The sequence below is a fragment of the Gobio gobio genome (assembly GCF_949357685.1).
Source record: "Gobio gobio genome assembly, chromosome: 24".
Classification (NCBI taxonomy): domain Eukaryota; kingdom Metazoa; phylum Chordata; class Actinopteri; order Cypriniformes; family Gobionidae; genus Gobio; species Gobio gobio.
The window spans coordinates 13553820-13572400 of NC_137120.1; the positions used below are offsets into that span (position 1 = coordinate 13553820).

At 36.5% G+C, this 18581-nt stretch overlaps 1 protein-coding gene across 1 annotated transcript; it reads right to left on the bottom strand.

Annotated features, from left to right (window-relative positions):
* Positions 1 to 290: 290 nt before the first annotated feature.
* LOC307120344 (uncharacterized protein) lies at positions 291 to 17068 on the bottom strand. Its single transcript, XM_079807349.1, has 7 exons — positions 16883 to 17068; positions 15511 to 15840; positions 13849 to 14169; positions 9326 to 9457; positions 7785 to 8102; positions 3748 to 4038; positions 291 to 3360 (listed from the first exon to the last, which is right to left on the bottom strand). Exons 1-7 carry the CDS (start codon positions 16920 to 16922, stop codon positions 3299 to 3301), a joined length of 1494 nt encoding a protein of 497 aa, XP_079663475.1. The 5' UTR covers positions 16923 to 17068; the 3' UTR covers positions 291 to 3298.
* Between the last annotated feature and the right edge of the window lie 1513 nt (positions 17069 to 18581).

Sequence of the window (18581 nt, forward strand, 5' to 3'; positions counted from 1 at the left end):
ATGAGAGTATTTGGAAGCAACATATAAATTGCACATGTTATAGTATATTATAATAGATGTTTTACAAGTGACTGATTCTTTTTTGGATGCTTTCAGATGGTGAACACTAATACTGTGTGTCTCTCTTAATGCAGATGACGCTGCTTTAGCTTCCCCTTGTGACTGAATATGAAAACACATCCTGTTTTAACCGTTCTCTCACTGTGATATTTGCTCAATTGAATATATTATGATACATTATTTAATCAATCAGACAGAGTCAGATGAAGAGCAGGAGGCAGGACAAGAAGTGATGGTAAAAATAAGCAGTTTATTGAAAAACCTTAGTTGAGTCTTTCCTGATGCTCAGTCGGATTTAATCTGTGTGTTATTATACCAAAGCAAAGGCAATAGAAAATTACCACTTCACAAAATGTGATGTTACAAACCTTGATATTGAGACATTTTATCATCAACTTAAAAAGACTACACAGAACTAACTAACAGAAAAATATAATTGAAAAGCAATAAGTAAATAAATATTTAAAATGAAAAATATATACAGGTATATACAGAAAGACAGTAATGTAAATTAGTATATGAAAGAGATATAAACAAATTAAGTTTTCATTGAAGCCACAAACAAACACAGAGGTTGCAAATTTAGATTTGATCTCTAGACCATTTATCCCCCCTTCCTTTCCATATTATTAAAAACATTTGATTACATGCATTGATGAAAGAGCAAGCAAACCATCATAATTATTATGACAAACATGCTTTGAAAAGCTTGTGTGATCGGGCCGAACTCGTCCCTTACATGTCCTTTAAATGGACAGGTCCCTTCTGTCATGCCGCATATCAGCGTCGGTTAAAGAGCACCTATCATGGAATTTTGAAATGTACCTTTCATGTAGTGTGTAACATAGATCTAAGTGAACAAAAACATCCTGCAAAGTTTTGAAATATGACAGTGCACCGTATATATAGTTATTTTCTTTCAAAAGTAAGAGTCGACTCTGAGTCATTTTTAAGAATCGTTAGAAGACCGAAGCTTTTTCTCTGACTAGATGACGTCAACTTGTCAAGTTATTTGAATACGATACGCCCACTTATTGCGCTCCAAGACACCAGTGAAAACTAGAATACATCATGGCGACGAGACGCTGTGTTCTGAAATGTGACTCAAAAGCAAACTTCTTTCATCTGCCCAAGGATGAGCATTTGAAGACTAAGTGGCTTGAAGACAAACCATACATCGTCGCGATTGAGTGTTTATTTAATCGTCAAATGTCTCTATTTGCATGTTTCACGATCTCAGGAAGCTTTTATTATGGACTTCTATAATGGCACATGGTATCTTCTTCGTCTGTCTGTACCATATATGGACTACATGTGCACAGAGCGCCCTCCGGCTGCCAGTATGAATTGAAAACAACACATAAGAGACATCTGCGCATTTTGAGGAAGTATTGAATAAAAAATACTCCTCTGTTTAGAAATTTGACACAGACATATGAGAATCTATCAATATGTCTCCTCATCTGCACACTTTTGAACTAAAAGCCCTGAGGGATGTTGATTTGTCGCGAGTCTTCGTGAGGAGAATAGAGGAGTTTTTTTATGAATGAGATCAGCTGAGGCTCATATTACAATCAAACGGTACAGACGCGGTTTTCATATTCATAACTCCTGACACATATTAACAAATTACTGTCACTATAAGACTTTGATGGGCGTTCCGTTTCCGAAAATATCTGCACAGACTATACCAATCACAACTGACTGGGTCATCGGACCAATCACCGCAGATCAGCATCACGTAAAGGCGGGGTTTTTAAAAGTGAATCACTAAAGGAATCATTTGAGAATCGCTGTCAAAACAGGTAAAAATAAATGCATATTATAAGAAAACTAAAGTCTTTTTTGTCATTGCATGCATGCAAAACTGTTGTTGGGGACTTCTAAAACAATATTTGGAACATTTGAAATGCCATGATAGGTGCTCTTTAAAGGGGAACAAGTCAGAAAATACACTGTCATCTTACATCATACATCAAATTTGCACTTTGAACCCCGTTTTAAAAAGTTTGCATTCTTTTAGGCCCCCAAAACGCTGTTGGTGTGCGAATGAACATTCAGTTTTCTATTTTAGTTGAAAACGGTGTTATGTAAACAGCCCTTTAGAGTGATTTCAGTTAAACACACTCCAAGTGCCAATCAAATCAAAGAAGGTGGGGTCCTGTGCCTTCTATATTGGATCCGACAGGAACGGTGCAACACACTTATGTGAGTTAAACATGTTTTTTATATGTGTTAGTATTGCATTGTTACAGGTCGTTTGATATCTATTGATTACATACCTTAGCACGTGGTCACAGGCTGGAGAAGGTGTTATTGGTTCATTCGTGATCAGACTCGGACTTGTAACACAAGCTTGCAAAGCACAAAGTCCCGGGGCTATGTGCTTTTCAGACGGGCTCGCGCGCACGTGTGTGTGTGTGTGTACGGTTCGCGGTTATATTCACTGATGATCGAGCGAAATGATACAGAAATAACATTCCAATCAACCGCGGGTGGATGAGAGATTAATCATTGTGTTTGTTTGATAAACACATTTTTTGAGCCCTGGCTGTGGGCTGGGTGATTCATTCCGGTTGCCGTTTGCCACACGCTGTCACTGACAGGGAAGCAGAAGCTCATTAAATATGCAAATCTTATCCAATCCTAGCTGTGGGCGTTTACTTCCAAGTCTTCAGTGGGGCACGCCCATCAAAACCAATCGTTTTTCAGAGAGCCTCAAAACTTCGTTTTTTGGGTCCAAGCCTCAACTCGTTTCACTTGAGAATGCCATCGACGGCCGTTTATGAGTGCTATTTATTCATATTAAACATCACACATTTTAAAAAGTTAAAAAATGTAAATACTTACAGTTACAGTCTACGCAACAGTCTCTATGCTCACAGCATCAATGACATTAATATTTTAATGATTTATAAAAGATGAATCACTGTCTGGCCATCTGGAATTTTGGTATGGAGATAAAGGTTATGATTATATATAGTTTGTAGTATTACACCACATTGTGTGTGTATATAAGCACCGTTTGTTGTTTTTCTTGTGGTATTAGATAGAGCGCTTGGACCTGGAAGCGCTGCCGCGTGACGTCAGACGTAACAACCGGATATCAGAAATATGTTTTTGTTGTATTTAGATGGAGCTCAAATGTTGATGATGTCATAGCAATTGACACTGGTGGCTGTATCTTATCTCAAACTGCACTCGTTTCCCCCTGCTTATCCTCTTCATCAGCAGCATCTTACAACAGCTGTGTCTCTACAGTCACTGATTCTGATTCATTCACTTGGCTTCTAGTGGAATCTGAAATACAGCGACAATGACAGTGTTGTTACATATACATCTACACACGGTGGATGTTACAGCTGGACAACAAGCGTGCCACACAAGTCCTGAAAAGTGAAGCCAATGCGTCTCGATCAGTCCGAGGTGGCTGAATCCAGTATAGCTCATAAACCCTGCCCTCTCCATGAACTGTACAAACTAATAAATCAAAAAACATTACACTTCAAAAACATTTTTTTTATTTTATCATTTATCATATATTTTCGGTAACTTTGGGAGGAGATTTGAGCTTTAACTTGAATTTATACAATCCCATAACTGTTTATTTTACAAAAAAATGTTGATTAGGCGGAAGTGTTGTATAAATAATACAAATATAGCTATAATAAATGATGTTCTACTCACCAGTGAGTTTCACATTGAATCTCTTATGTGTGGTCTGTTTGCTGTTGATGATCTGTAGTTTATAATGTCCAGAGTCTGTAGGTAGGATGTTTTTGATGGTCAGAGATCCAGTCGTCTCGTCCAGCTGCACTCTGTCTGCGAATCTATCATCAGTTTTATCTGTCCTTGTAGCATTTTTAGCAACAAGGCTCTTTTCAGCTCCAAACGTCCACAGAATCAGATCATCTCTCTGTATTTTAGTATCAGTCTCTAAAAGGACAGAACCTCCCTTCATCACTGGCATTGTCTTCACTTAATGTCACAGCAGCACATAGAAATAGAGAAATACAGAAGACAGAAGTGTGAAAGAGTTTGCAGTTTCAAAAAAAGATACATTTAGATGACACTTAAGATAGACTGGCATGTACCAAACAAATATATTTTCATGTTATATCACTTGATATGAAGCTAATATGTAAAATCACACCGGTGTGATCAGTCTGGGCTGGATCTTGGAGTGCACGATCACACCGGTGTGATTAGAGCGGTCAGTGCATCACGTGATCCAACTGCGTGGCTGGCGCTGAGCCAGAGACAGACGTGCTCAGTGCTTGTCATATACAACAACTATCCAGTGTTTTCAACCGCATAATATTTTTTTTAGGTTTCAGGTTTAAAATATACATAAGTACTAGTAAAACATTACATTTAGAGTTTGTAAAATACACAGTGATGTCTAGGAAGCGGTTCACCTGCCACTTACTTTCATGTATTTTGGGTGAAGTGGATGAATTCACGTGTTGTAAATCCGACAGATCCGATTCTTCATGGCAGAGCCATGTTAACAAATATGTGAATCAATTTTTTGATTTTTGAAAAATTAAATAAAAGCAGATCATCAGTCATACAGCACTATTGTGACCTGCGGTGTGTCACGTGAAAAGCATGACGCGTCACCATGGAAACAATAACGTGATATGTTCTAAATAATGGTCACCTTGAAAAACACACACTGGGGGCTCAGCCAGAATATTTAAAATTTACAAGTGAAAGGGTTACACTGTATGTGACTAATGAAATGTTATGGAAAATGATGCTGTTATCTCCAAAATGCAAATATTCTGCAAACACACTAAAACAAACAGTTTGGCAGTTCCAGATGGTTTGATCAAGAGTAAACGTGTGTTAATTTCAACTCACTTATATTGTACTTACATAAAAATGTTTACAGTAAAAAATCTGAACTACTCAAACCAAACTCAATGAGTGAAAACTATCATGTCAAACTGGCTCAATAAAGCAGTTGTATGAATGTTTTTGTAGTATAAGAGAATAATCTGACTTTTATGAGAATGAAGTCATAATGTTTTGACATTAAAATCACAGTATTACAGGATTAAACATAAGGAAAGGAAAATAAAAGCAATTGAAGTAGAGCAGAGGGTCACAAATCATAAAGTACAATATGCTGTAGTATTTACATGTTTAAGCCATGGCGTGATGGATTTATAGCCAAAAGAAACTTTAATTTTAAACCACAAACTATATTTGACTATCTATGATTCCTGATCACGCCTAACTATCTAATTCATGTCATTACATTGTTTAGAGCATAAGAAAAAAAACATTTTTGAAAAATGATATTTTATTCATATGTTATGATATGTCCTCTGTAGTTGACACCAGGACTCATTTGTTTAAAAAATAAAATGACATGAAATTGCATGTATAGGCAAAAACAATGGAATTTATTTTTAATTCACCAATCAATTTTTAGGTTTCAGGGTTTTTTTTTAAACAAACTTTTTTTAAAGAGGATTCTGAACTATGGTATGAAAGATATAACAAAATGCATTGATATACCATTTTACTTTATGCAATATGTGGTTAAAATGGCCATACTTGGATTTTCCCATCCAATACAATGTACACTAGCCTGGTTTTACCAGACTCTCGTACATTTCATTTGTACATAGAGTCTGGCCACTCTCCATTGACAAGCGTTTACTTCCTTGAAGGCGGGTTCTCTGTTGAAGTTTAAAACTATTGGATCTGCCAAGAGTCACTCTGAATCTGCCTAACCAATCGCTAACGTTTGGTCGTGACGTTTGTCACGCGCCGTTCGCCTTTGATTCTCACATTAACTGAGCACACCACCTCAGTATCAGTGATAAAACCTCGTGCATTCGGATTGTTATTTATTCACGGTGGAGGAGAGTTTTGTGTTCGGAACGCGCTGCTCTCGTGGTGCATATCTCGTGCAATCATAACATGATTGTATGCTGTCAATAAAATGTCATATGCTTAGTATGATAAGAATAAATGCTGCCTTGAATAACAGCCCAATTCAAATGTTTACGTGCTTTTCTTCTTTTATTTTTTGAGCGGTGGTGAAATATTTTGCTCTTGAAAACACTTGCCAGTATTTAAAAGAAATACAAGTCTAGAAATGCAAATTACAGCTCACGCAACCGCGCAGTGCTCTGAAAGGGTCTATAAAGGATATAAACAGTGAGTTTTGAAGTGATATATTCTTGAAAACTCAGATGTGGATTCGGACAGCAATTACATTACCACACGACCTTGGTGTTTGTCAAAAGTCGATAATTCAGCCTGGGTTTTTCTCGCGGGTGGTGGGAGACGGACGGCTTCAGCCAACTCCTTCACCACTAACGGAGCGAGCTGGAAAAGACATTTCCCGGACCACAACATCAGCAGTACAGCAGTGATTGTTCTTGCTCCGTGTAACGGGAGTTCGTTTGTTCAGGGAAGGAGGAGGCGGGAACCGGCGAACGTTTAACAACTTTTAATCAAATAATAAACACAAAATGAAAGTAAAAGCGGCAGCCCCTCACGGACGACTGCCGCGCACAAACATAACAAAACCCAACTTAAAATCCAGGCCTGGTCCGCTCTCGTCCTTCACCGGTGTCGCTCGTCCTTATATGCCTCCGTGCTCCCTCATGAGAGGACTCGAGACCGGTGTGTCTCAATCACGCACACCGGTCTCGCTCGCTCGTCCACCTCGCCACACTTTTAACTTCTGGACATTCGTCAGCGCTGCCACACACTCGCATCTTTCTCCGACGCCATTACTGAACTACAACTCAAACTAGCGCACGACATCAACGTCATCGCTCTCAGCCACTCCCTCTGTGCGCTGATTGGACTGGTAAAAATTTGTTCGGGGGAAAACCTAAGCATACACCGCAGTCCCAGACGTAGTACTGAAGGAAAATGAAAATTGAGCGGAAGTACGTAGGAGGGCGGAGCCAGGCTAAATGTACACTGCATCTCATTTGCATATTAATGTGTTCTTGGTGCAACATGTAATGAAAAAATAAGTGTAATAATGGGAGTAATAATTGCCATTTTCATAATAATATCTAATATTTCATAGGAATATTGATATGTAATTTATTTCCCTATTCACTTGTTGTGTCTCCAAAATGTCTGATAATCATGATTTAAGTCCTGGCGTCCACTACAGTGGACATTTATGAAATCAATGCCCTTTTTTGTAACAGAAAGTCATATTTTGATTAGAAACCCCATTACATTTTCCTGAGATGTTGATTTATAACAAACAATTTGAAAATGATTCAGATTTAAATTATAATTAAAAATATGATCATATTTCCATAAGAGTGCTAAACATTAATGTCAGCCGTTTTTAAAGACTAAGAAGAAGTTGTTGTCCTGGTGAAACCTCCAAACATTTGGTATCTCTGCAGAGCCCCGAATGTGCTCTTTACAGGACATCCAGACATCAAACTCTGACATGTATGATGTCAGAGACATTCACTCAAATATAATGTTCACTACAGTGGACAAAAGTCTATTCGTGGGTCCCAGGAGGATATTTTATAACATTATTCTCATAACATTATGACTTTTTTCTTTAATTCTGAGATTTTTTTTTAGCGGTGGTGCTAAATAAAAAGTAACTCAAATCTACAAGTAATTCAAATTTGGTTTAATTTTAAGCGATTTCATCTACAGTATATTGTTCTCACAGTGCAGGATCATTATCACACTTACGGACATGATATACTCACCATTCACAGAAACGGTGAATCTCTTGTATTTGGTTCTTCTGCTGCTGCTGATCTTGAGTTTATAGAGTCCAGAGTGAATGGTCCTGATGTCTGTGATGGTGAGCGATCCAGTCTTATCATCTAGCTTCAGTTTGCTTCTGAATCTCCCATCAGCACCATCATGGGTAGATGGCCTATTGGTCTCCTTATTGATTTCAGCAATGAGATTGGTTTCATCTTCATAATACCACTGTATCTGATCATCTTTATGTTGTTCAATAACATTAGTGCGTAGAGTGACAGAATCTCCCTCTGTCGCTGACTCTTTCTTCTCTTCAGCTGTCACAGCAGCACACAGAAACGGACATCAGAAATGTGTTCATGAGATCAAGTGAGTGTCCATCTCAATTACATTATTTATTTTTTATATGTTATACTATGGGGTTTGGTTTGGCATGTTCACAAATAACAAGCTTTACTTTGCAAAGAGATCATTTTCGCTTTGTGACAAAAGGTGCTTTTATACTGTTTAATGCTGCACAGATGGCATACATGCATTTAGAAACTGCACTTGCAGGAATAATATTAAGAAAGTAATGTTTTGAATAGGAACTCAGCTGCATAAAGACACTGCTACACTGAAAAAAATGATTCGTTGAATTTACTAAAATGTTTTATCGTAAGTGGTTGCAATCAATTTATTTTAGCTCAATTTAAACAAAAACACATGCAATTCCCATAAAACCAATTAAATGTTTTAAATTAAAATAAAAAAAAACTAAATTTAAATTATTTAAACGAGCACAAAATAATTATGCTTAATTTAATCGGGCCATAATCATTTTTTTCAGTGTATAATTTGTAGGCCAAAATAATTAGTTCACTCGAAATTAGGATGGTTCTATGACTCAGAGAAATAAACCTGCACCATGTGACTCTTCACACCAAGAATAACCACTATAACAATAACTATATAAGCGTCCACAACAGCGGACGATAACGTTGTTTATTCTAAGATTTGTTGTCAGTCGCTTTAAGTGCTCAAACTCTTTAAATGGTTACTGATTGGCTAAAAAGTTTTAGTCAAAGTTTTTATCATTCATCAGCTGAAAGAAATAGTTCTGAATGTGATTACAACAATATTGTTTCTCTGTGCCGAATAAAATGTAATCAGTTACATTACTTTAATAAAGTTATGTAAATAGTTACACTACTCATTACATTTTAAATAGGGTAACTTGTTATCTGTAACCTATTCCATTTCCAAAGTAACCTTCCCAACACTGTCTGTATCAATGGTGTTTAATATCTGACAGCAAAAATTCAGCTACAGGGATCAAATTCGTAAATGCAGATCAGCAATATTCCCACCCGATCTTGACATATTCACGTACATTGAACTAGGAATTATGGAGCTGTTGTATTTTCCTCTTAATTTTGGATAATCAGACTTCATTACTGATTGCAGCATGATCAATGAAGCAGAAACCTTTAAATAGTGATCTACTGTAGCATAACAAAGCTCATTGTTTTTGTCTTGCTGTAATTGTTGTAATACTTACCCATTTGTTTTTGTAGTTCTGAGATCTTGCGGCGATAGTAAATCACAACAGCAGCTAAAACTGCAGCCACCAGCAGAACAGCAACAACTATCCCAGCTATAACACCTGGAGACAGACCCGGATCTGGAACAGCTGAAGAGAGACTGCCATTAGTGTGAGTGAACTGAATTTGAATCTCCTTCAGTTTGAAGCTGATCATTTCACTATATAAATCATATTATTACGAAAGCTCCCTTAGGCCCTGATCAGACAGAACGTGTTAATCAGGTTTGAAAACTTTTGAAGGTTTTTCAGATGTTTTTTTTTTCAACTTCAGGTGTTCAAAGCGCTACCACAAAAACGCAAGGCGCATACACAGCGCCCAAAACGCTCACTGCCAAAAGAAAACTATTTAAAAAAGGCGCCTCTCTCTGCAAAACGTGTTCTGTCTGATCGGGGCCTTCATTTCTCACAGTTACCATGATGACATATTTCATGTTGTGTATTGCTCCATGTCTCTGCAGGTGCTCGATGAAATCAGTCGTATATGTTCACATCAAACCCCCCAGGGGAAAAATACTTGAGTATGTTTTTAGAACAATACAAATATACTATAAAATATTTTTAATACATTTAATAGTACATCTTTTTCACCTGGGCCTATTGGTTTGATCACATGTGAAATTAACTTAACCCGTTTGTGCTCAAATTTTTCTGAATGGTTTCATGCATATAGTCATGTTAATAGTATCCTATGTGAACATGTTCTGATTTTATTTTTTCCCCAGGTTTTACACTCTAAAAAATGCTGGGTTAAAAACAACCCAAATTGGGTTGAAAATGGACTAACCCAGCAATTGGGTTTTTTAACCCAGTGAATGGGTTGTTTTAACCCAGAAATTAGGTTGTTTTAGCCCAGTGAATGGGTCGTTTTAACACAGCGGTTGCGTTAAATGTTTGCTTAAAACAACCCAAATGCTGGGTTAGTCCATTTTCAACCCAACTTGAGTTGTTTTTAACCCAGCATTTTTTAGAGTGTAGTTTTTGTCCTTGAAAATCGCATTTAAAGGGGTGGTAAAACACATTCTTTTGAAGGCTTGACTGTGTTTGTGGGGTGCACTGTAACATGTGTTCATGCTTCGTTTTAAAAAAAATTGCCTTATTTTTCATATATTTGACCTTTATTCTACACTGCTCTGTCCCTCCTTGTAAAACGGTCTGATGCTTTCCGGGTTGTATGAAGCCAGTCCCTCAAATTACGCAGTGGGCTCTGATTGGTTAGCTGGCCTAGTGTGTTCTGATTCGCTAACCGCAGTGCACCGTTGTCGGAAACGTCACGCCCCATACCTGGAGGCTGTGCTTTGGTCGGCGTCAATAAAACCATATGAGAACATTTGAGTGAAGATGATCGAGCAGAACCTGTTCAGTCCTCAAGTGTAAAGACTGCGGATCTATAATGATCGCTACTGAATGGCACTTTAACTTTTGTATTTTTAGAACGATTATAGCCAAATATCTGTCGCAAGAACTATTAACCCAAAACGAACACAAAGCACTGACTTTACTATAGTAGCCAAATCACACACAGAACCATGTTTAGCATGCCTGAAGATAAACAATACATAAAAGCTCTAATCAAAGAATAATTTACACTAATGTCAGGTTCGCTGTTGAGATTTTAACGTTAGTGTTTGTAACGTTAGGTGTTCGTCGGATAACGTTAAGTATGAATGAGCATTTAACAGACTGGTTTGCAGGACAGCGCTGTCATCTGTTTACTTCCTTGCTACAACCTATTACAGGAAAACACATCGATGAAATATAAATCAGACTTACAGGTTGTGGCCCGTAAACAGCTTCTGTTTGTAAATCCAGCTTTCAGGACAAGCCGTTGTGCATATCCTGTATTGAACTCGCGAAGTTTGTGGAAGTTTGTGTTGTCCTCCGTGAAATGTGCAGCGCGCGCGTCATGCATCCACGCACCGGCAGTGTTTTTTTCACGCAGCTGACGTTGTGCAAATCTGGCATTGAACTCGCGAAGTTTGTGGAAGTTTGTGTTGTCCTCCGTGAAATGTGCAGCGCGCGCGTCATGCATCCACACACCGGCAGTGTTTTTTTCACGCAGCTGACGTTGTGCAAATCTGGCATTGAACTCGCGAAGTTTGTGGAAGTTTGTGTTGTCCTCCGTGAAATGTGCAGCGCGCGCGTCGTGCATCCACGCACCGGCAGTGTTTTTTTCACGCAGCTGACGTTGTGCAAATCCGGCATTGAAATCGCGAAGACGGTGGATGTTTTCCTCTGTTGTGCTGCAGGAGCCCTGCGCGCCTGATTCCCCGCTGACTCAAACACACGTGCATATAACATGCTGTTTGTTAAACGCTCTGCAACGCACCCCCGTCCCAAGGAAGGCTGAACAGAGCAAGTACCCCAGACCTGCAATCCGGATGGAAATAACAGCGTTTCCTCGTTATCGCGGCAACAACACTCCAGCCTAACTAACTTATACCACAACAGCGCCGCGATACAAAATGGCCTCACCCTCCCTTATTTAATATTCTCGGAGGAGGGGTTTATGTAAATATTGAGCCTGGTGATGTCAGCAAGCCCTGGAGGAATGTGTGTAGTCGCCTACTGGCCGTTTGCTGTAGTCCTTAGAAACTGATTTCTTTAAAAGCAAATATCTCCCTTTGCTTTAAACTTTGAACGTTGTGACTTTGCAGATGTTGTTTATGCTCAAGCAGCAACATTACACGCTAGCTAAAGTTAGAATAGTGAAATCGTGGTTTACCACCCCTTTAAATGGTAAATATGTTGTATGAACCCCTTCAATGACAAATTTGACTAGGAGGAGAAAATTTGGCATCTAACTCAAAATATCTGCTTTCAACAGATCAATCTGCATTCATAAACAAAATTCGATGCTAACTCAAAAAAGCTGCATCTATCTTATAAGCTTTTGAATATGAAAACACAGCAAACAACATTTGTCTTAAAGTGGTGGAACATAGTGGAGAACAAAGTGCAGCCATTAAGTTGCCCCAACAGGGCATTGTATATCAAAATGTTAAATGAAAATAAATAAATATGATGAAAAAATTACATCTATATAACAACAACAACACAATAAAAATAGTCCCATAGTATTCAATGGCTGACTGTAGTAGGTGATTTCATATAATAATGTAAATGTAAACTCATTACTTGTTTGAATTTCTACATTATAATGGAATCATAATCTACTATTCATAAAAAGAATTAGGGTCCTTGACCGATTAGAATGAAACGCATCCAAACTGGATCAAGGGGCCTCAATTTTTAGGCCCTTACAAGACATAATTTCATAAAATATTATATTTTCCCCTATCGAATTAAGGTCTACTGTACAGTAGAGATGTCAGTTTAAAGGGTTAAGTTATGTTTTAGGTGGGATATTATGAAAGTAAAAAGCACTAAACAAGACCAAAAATCTTGATTTATTAACCTGTTAACACAGTACACCCCATTTTCCCAAGATATGTGTACTTACAAGTCATTTGCCCACCGGCAACTATAGTTGTCGCTTGGACTTTTGACTAAGTACACAAAAAACTAGATCTGTTGTAAGATTTGTTTTGTTTGGATGATTCAGAGTCCTTGATGATTATGTAGATATATATATGTCAACAAAAAATACTTATTGGTAGTATGAAAATGACCATTCTTTGGGAGGGTTTGCCTTTGCCTTGCTTCCTGGAAGTAGGGGTAGGAAGTTGGCAGCCTCATGTGACAGGAAGGAATTTAATACTTTTTTTGGGGTTGTTTGCTTGCATGTCATTGAGACATAAAACATGGATAACATCTAGAAAATATTTACAAAAGAAAAATGACAACTATACACTGCGGCTGCGGCTTAAATCAACAATTTAAACAAGTAGGGATGCACCGATATGAAAGTTGTGGCCAATACCGATAACCGACAATTCTTTGTATTTGAAAGCCAATAATCGATAAATTGGCCGATAAATCTAAATCCAAATTTTTATATAATTTTTGAGAGCCTGATCACAAAAACAAAAGTCTCACAATTGAAAGTTATGTCCCAAGCACACACTTATAATGTTTAAAAGTTTTAAAATTATAAAGGTGCACTTAACTGTATTTTCCTTTCTGAAATGATTCTTATCATTTTTCAAGCAATTCAAAACCATCATGGCGAACAGTGCGCATCTGAAATGTCTCAGCTGAAGGAAATAATCCGTTATTTATCAGCTTTCATATATCTGCCAAATTTTCTCATCGGGCCAATAACGATAAAAAAAAAAAATGAACATATATCGGGCGATACAGATATGGTGCCGATATATCACTAGAAGCAAGTGTGCTCCACTTCCTTCTAAAGGGGTTTTCTCTCAAGAATCAAAAATCAGATGGTATTTGTAATCATTAAAAATTCAGTTAAATTTGTAAATCAAACACAAACGCTATGTCCAAGTATCTGATGTAATTATACCGTTTGTCATCATTTCATTGAAAGACTTGCTCTTTACAGACTCAGAGTTACTCACCAGTGACAGAAAGAAGGAATCGCTGTGAGCTCTCACTGCCTCTGATCTGTAGTTCATAAAGTCCACTGTGTTCGGTTCTGGTGTTTGTGATGGTCAGAGATCCAGTTTGATCCAGCTTCAGTCTGTCTCTGAATCGCTCATCAGCATCGTTTAATGAGATCTCTTTAGTTTCAACATCAATTTTAGCTATGAGGGTGCCTTTATCTCCAAACCTCCACACGATCAGATCGTCTCTCTGTACTTCAACATCAGTCTGTAGAGTGACAGACTCTCCCTCCGTCACTGACTCTGACTTCACTCCATCCGTCTCACCAACCACCCCTGGAAAACAAGCAGAAAAAGTCTCTCAGCAAGAGATTAAACAGAGATTAAATTTAATTTAAGAGTAAAAGTGAGTGGGTCACTCTTACAAATGTTTTAGGTAACACTTTATTTTAAGATGACGTAGTTACACATTACTACATGAACTTACTATAGTAATAACATTAAATTGTGCATAATTACAAGTAACTAACCCTAAACATAACTCTATAATAAGTACATGTAGTCAAATAAATTAGTACAATGTAACTCCGTCACCTTACAATAAAAAGTTACACTTTATTTTAAGGTGTCCTTGTTACAGTGTAATTATATATTTAAGTACTGCGTAATATTAATAAACAACATGTACTTACTATAGGGTTAGGTGATTGGGGTTTGGTTGAGGGTTAGTTACATGTAATTAAAGGGTTAGTTCACCCAAAAATGAAAATTAGCCCATGATTTACTCACCCTCAAGTCATCCTAGGTGTATATGTCATTCTTCTTTCAGAATAAAATCGGAGTTATATTAAAAAAGTCCTGGCTAACCCAAGCTTAATAATGGCAGTGAATTGTTGGGTCATTTTTGAAGTCCATAAAAGTGCATCTATCCATCATATAACTGCTCCACATGGCTCCGGGGCCTAAAAAAGGCCTTCTGAAGCGAAGTGGCATGTTTGTGTAAGAAAAATATCCATATTTAAAACTTTATTAAAAGTGTAACCCTTACTAAAAGTGAAAGAGTAACCCTTGACCCTTGATGCATGCGTATTGACGAACGCAGAAGCGCAGAGCATAAAGCAAAACAAAACACCGGTCATGAATTAGAATCTAAAACGAGAATTTTTAAAGAGAAATGTCGACTTGCTGACCGCCAGAAGCTAGTTACTAGTCTATAAAGTTGTAAATATGATATTTTTCTTACACAAACGCGCCACTTCGCTTCAGAAGGCCTTTATTAACCGCCTAGAGCAGTTATATGATGGATACTTTTGACGGATGCACCTTTATGGACTTCAAAAATGACCCAACAAGTCACTGCCATTTTGAAGCTTGGATTAGCCAGGACTTTTTTAATATAACTCCGATTGTATTGTATTCGTCTGAAAGAAGAATGTCATATACACCTAGGATGGCTTGTGGTTGAGTAAATCATGGGCTAATTTTCATTTTTGGGTGAACTATCCCTTTATTGATCATAATTTACAGTTATTATGGTAAGTGCGTGTAATATATAGTGCTACCAAAATAAAGTGTTATCAAATAAAGTCTAACCATATTTTATAGTAAACTACATGTCACACTTGTTATGTCTCTTGTGGTGTCTTTAAATGACTTTAAAAGACTTGAGATACTCACCACTGACAGTAACATTAAATATCTTTGTCGTAGTCTTTTGTCTTGAGATGCTGAGTTTATATTGTCCTGAGTGTTTGATTCTGGTGTTTCTGATGGTGAGAGATCCAGTCTTTTGGTCCATCTGCAATCTGCCTCTGAATCTCTCATCATCAGTGAAAAAAACTGAGGTAAAGTCACCCTTTCTCGTTATTTGAGATATGAGAGTGTCTTTAGGTCCAAACATCCACAGTATCGTATCATCGTTTTTTATTTCAGCAAGTTGAGTGTGTAGAGTGACGAAATCTCCCTCCATCACATCCTCCGTTTCATTCGTCTCTGCACCAGACACACCTGCAGAAACAGGTCAGACTCTACCATTTGCGCTGAATGACACCCAAATTATACAATTCATTTAAAAAAAGGAGTGTGGTAGAATTGTTTAGAACCTGTAAATGAACAAATTCTGGAAAGAATTTGAATTACAAATTTCCCGGATCAATAACTTGTGAGCTAAACGCTTTTACTACACAAATAACCCCTCTTTTCAATCGTAGTTATGTAGACGAGCAGCTTTGTTTTCCTCGAAACAAGCTTTCCTCCGCAAAAAAAACATTTTTTCCAAAATAAGTGTTGCAGTAGGCCCTATAACTAGTATAGGACAGCAGTGATTTATGAACTGAATTTGGTGACACCACAGTGTGTTACAGTGAAGTTATTGAATATATATTTCATAATAGTGTAGTTATTGAAAAACTAAATAAACAATTATGCAAAAACACATTTTCCCAAAATAGTATAACCAGCAGGGCATCAGTGATGTGTGATCTGAATTTGGTGACACTGCAGTGTGTAACAGTGAAGTTAATTATTAACAGTTTTTGCACTTTGCAGACAGCCCCCTCGGATCTGTCTCTCAGCCGTATAGAGATAAATGCATTTTGTCCACTGGGGAGGAAAGCTTGCTTTGAGGAAAATTGTAGTTGTAGCTGCTTGTCTACGTTACTTAGATTGAAAAGAGGTGTTATTTGTGTAGTGACAACGTGTGAATATGCAGCCAACTTTACTTACTGTAAAGACTTTGCTGCGTATGTGCGCGTGAATGTGAATATTTTACTTTGTAGCAGATTTCGACGGCGATTGATTCAAATGCGATTTGCTAGGCTAACATTAACAACCACATTTGCCACATTATAAATGTTGGAACAACCACATTCGCGTCGTTATAAGAAGACTGAGTCTGTTTCTTCTGTGCCATTTCCAGTGTATAGCTAATGCAAGGGCCCCTTAGATGTCCTGTGCCCCTGGGCAAGTGACCACGACCAGGTGCCCTAATTAATCCGGCCCTGATGCCGGTGTCTAAAATGAAACCGAAAGACAAAAATCCATTACTTACCGTCCACGAACAACGGCAAGAATAGAAAGAGCAACAACATATTCTGCCCGTTAAAGATGTAGAATCTGAATTAATAAAGATGATCAATGGAGATACCGCTGTTCAGCTGAATCTCCGTTCTCCGTACACGGTCAAGCCAGCCGCACTTTTTTTTAGTATGCGCGTCTAATCGTGCTCTTACGGTATGGGTGCTGGAAGCGGTCAAAATTGATTTAAAGACTCTGTAATAAAGGCGTTTAATTTATACTTTTGCATTTAACCCTAAAAAGGGTAAGACCATAAAAAAATCAGCAATTAATATATTGCTATTTTCCATCTTATTAGGACACAAATAATACAATTTAATGTTTTTTTTAAACGTTATTTTTAAATAAACATTACTTTTATTTTAATTGTAATGTTTTTATATGCTATACATTAATTATTATACATAATTTATTAATTTTAATTGTATTAATTTTATTTTAATATATAGTTATATATATCAATTACTCTACATTATATATTTCTATTAATTAATGTTAATATTCATCATTAATGTTATTATTTTTTTATTTTTATTTTAATGTTTGTATATGCTATACATTAATTATTATACATAATTTATTCATTTAAATGTTATTACTTTTTGATTTTAATGTTTTTATATATATTATATTAATTATTATACATAATTTATTACTATGAATTAATGTTAATCGTCATGTTAATTATCATACATCATTAATGTTACTTTTTATTTTAATTTTAATGTTTGAATATGCTATACATTAATTATTATTATACATAATTTATTAATTTTCATTTTATCATTTATTCATTTTATTGAACTTTTTGATTGTAATGGTTATATATATATATATATATATATATATATATATATATATATATATATATATATATATATATATATATATATTAATTAGTGTAGCCTTAATTATTCATTACTATTCATTATTGTTAATATCCATGTTAATTATCATACATCCTTAATGTTACTTTTTTTTTTACATAATTTATACAAGCACTTACACCATGTCCCGTTTATAAAAAAAATCATAAAGATCTTTCCTTTATAGGTTTGCTCATTCTGTCATTTGATATTTGTTCAGAGTGACTCTAACCATTACTGTATTATGTTTAAAGTCATTTTACTGTATAGTTTTGGAGAAAATTAAAGGTAAACTCACCCCAAAAATCAAAGTGCATTCAAGCGCTTAAACCATGTCCAATTTTCAAAAACTAATAAAGATCTTTCCTGTATTTGCACAAAGGCCTATTCAAAATAGGGACTTCCCTTTATTTTATTTTGTTTCTAATCTTGTCTTTTTATTTATAATCATTCTAATCATTCAAAATTCATTCATCTATCATCAATTAATCGCTATTGGAGTATTATACATATATTATGATCATTATGTTTATTTACAGAAGTAGGTTATATTATGTCATTATACCTCAAACTCCTCTAAAATGCTGGACTCATTTCGTCTGTTTGTTTGATGAGGGTGTTCCTAATGAAGATTGCTTATTTATCCAAATGTTTATTTATTTATTTATTTCTTAGCGGTAAGAATTTTTTTTCGATGTCATCAACATGGCATGACATATACTTATGTCACTCACAAATGTTACTAGGCAACCAACAATTGCAACGCCTACTATCAACCCAACTCTCTGGGCACTGACGACATGCAGC

Bases quoted from the DNA above. Each gene is read 5' to 3' on its own strand.
- LOC307120344 (XM_079807349.1), bottom strand. From the start codon at position 16,922: ATGTTGTTGCTCTTTCTATTCTTGCCGTTGTTCGTGGACG. The intron at 14,170-15,510 runs GTGAGTATCTCA...CTTGTTTTCCAG, and splicing joins ATTTAATGTTACTGTCAGTG to GGGTGGTTGGTGAGACGGAT. The intron at 3,361-3,747 runs GTGAGTAGAACA...GCTGTATTTCAG, and splicing joins ATTCAATGTGAAACTCACTG to ATTCCACTAGAAGCCAAGTG.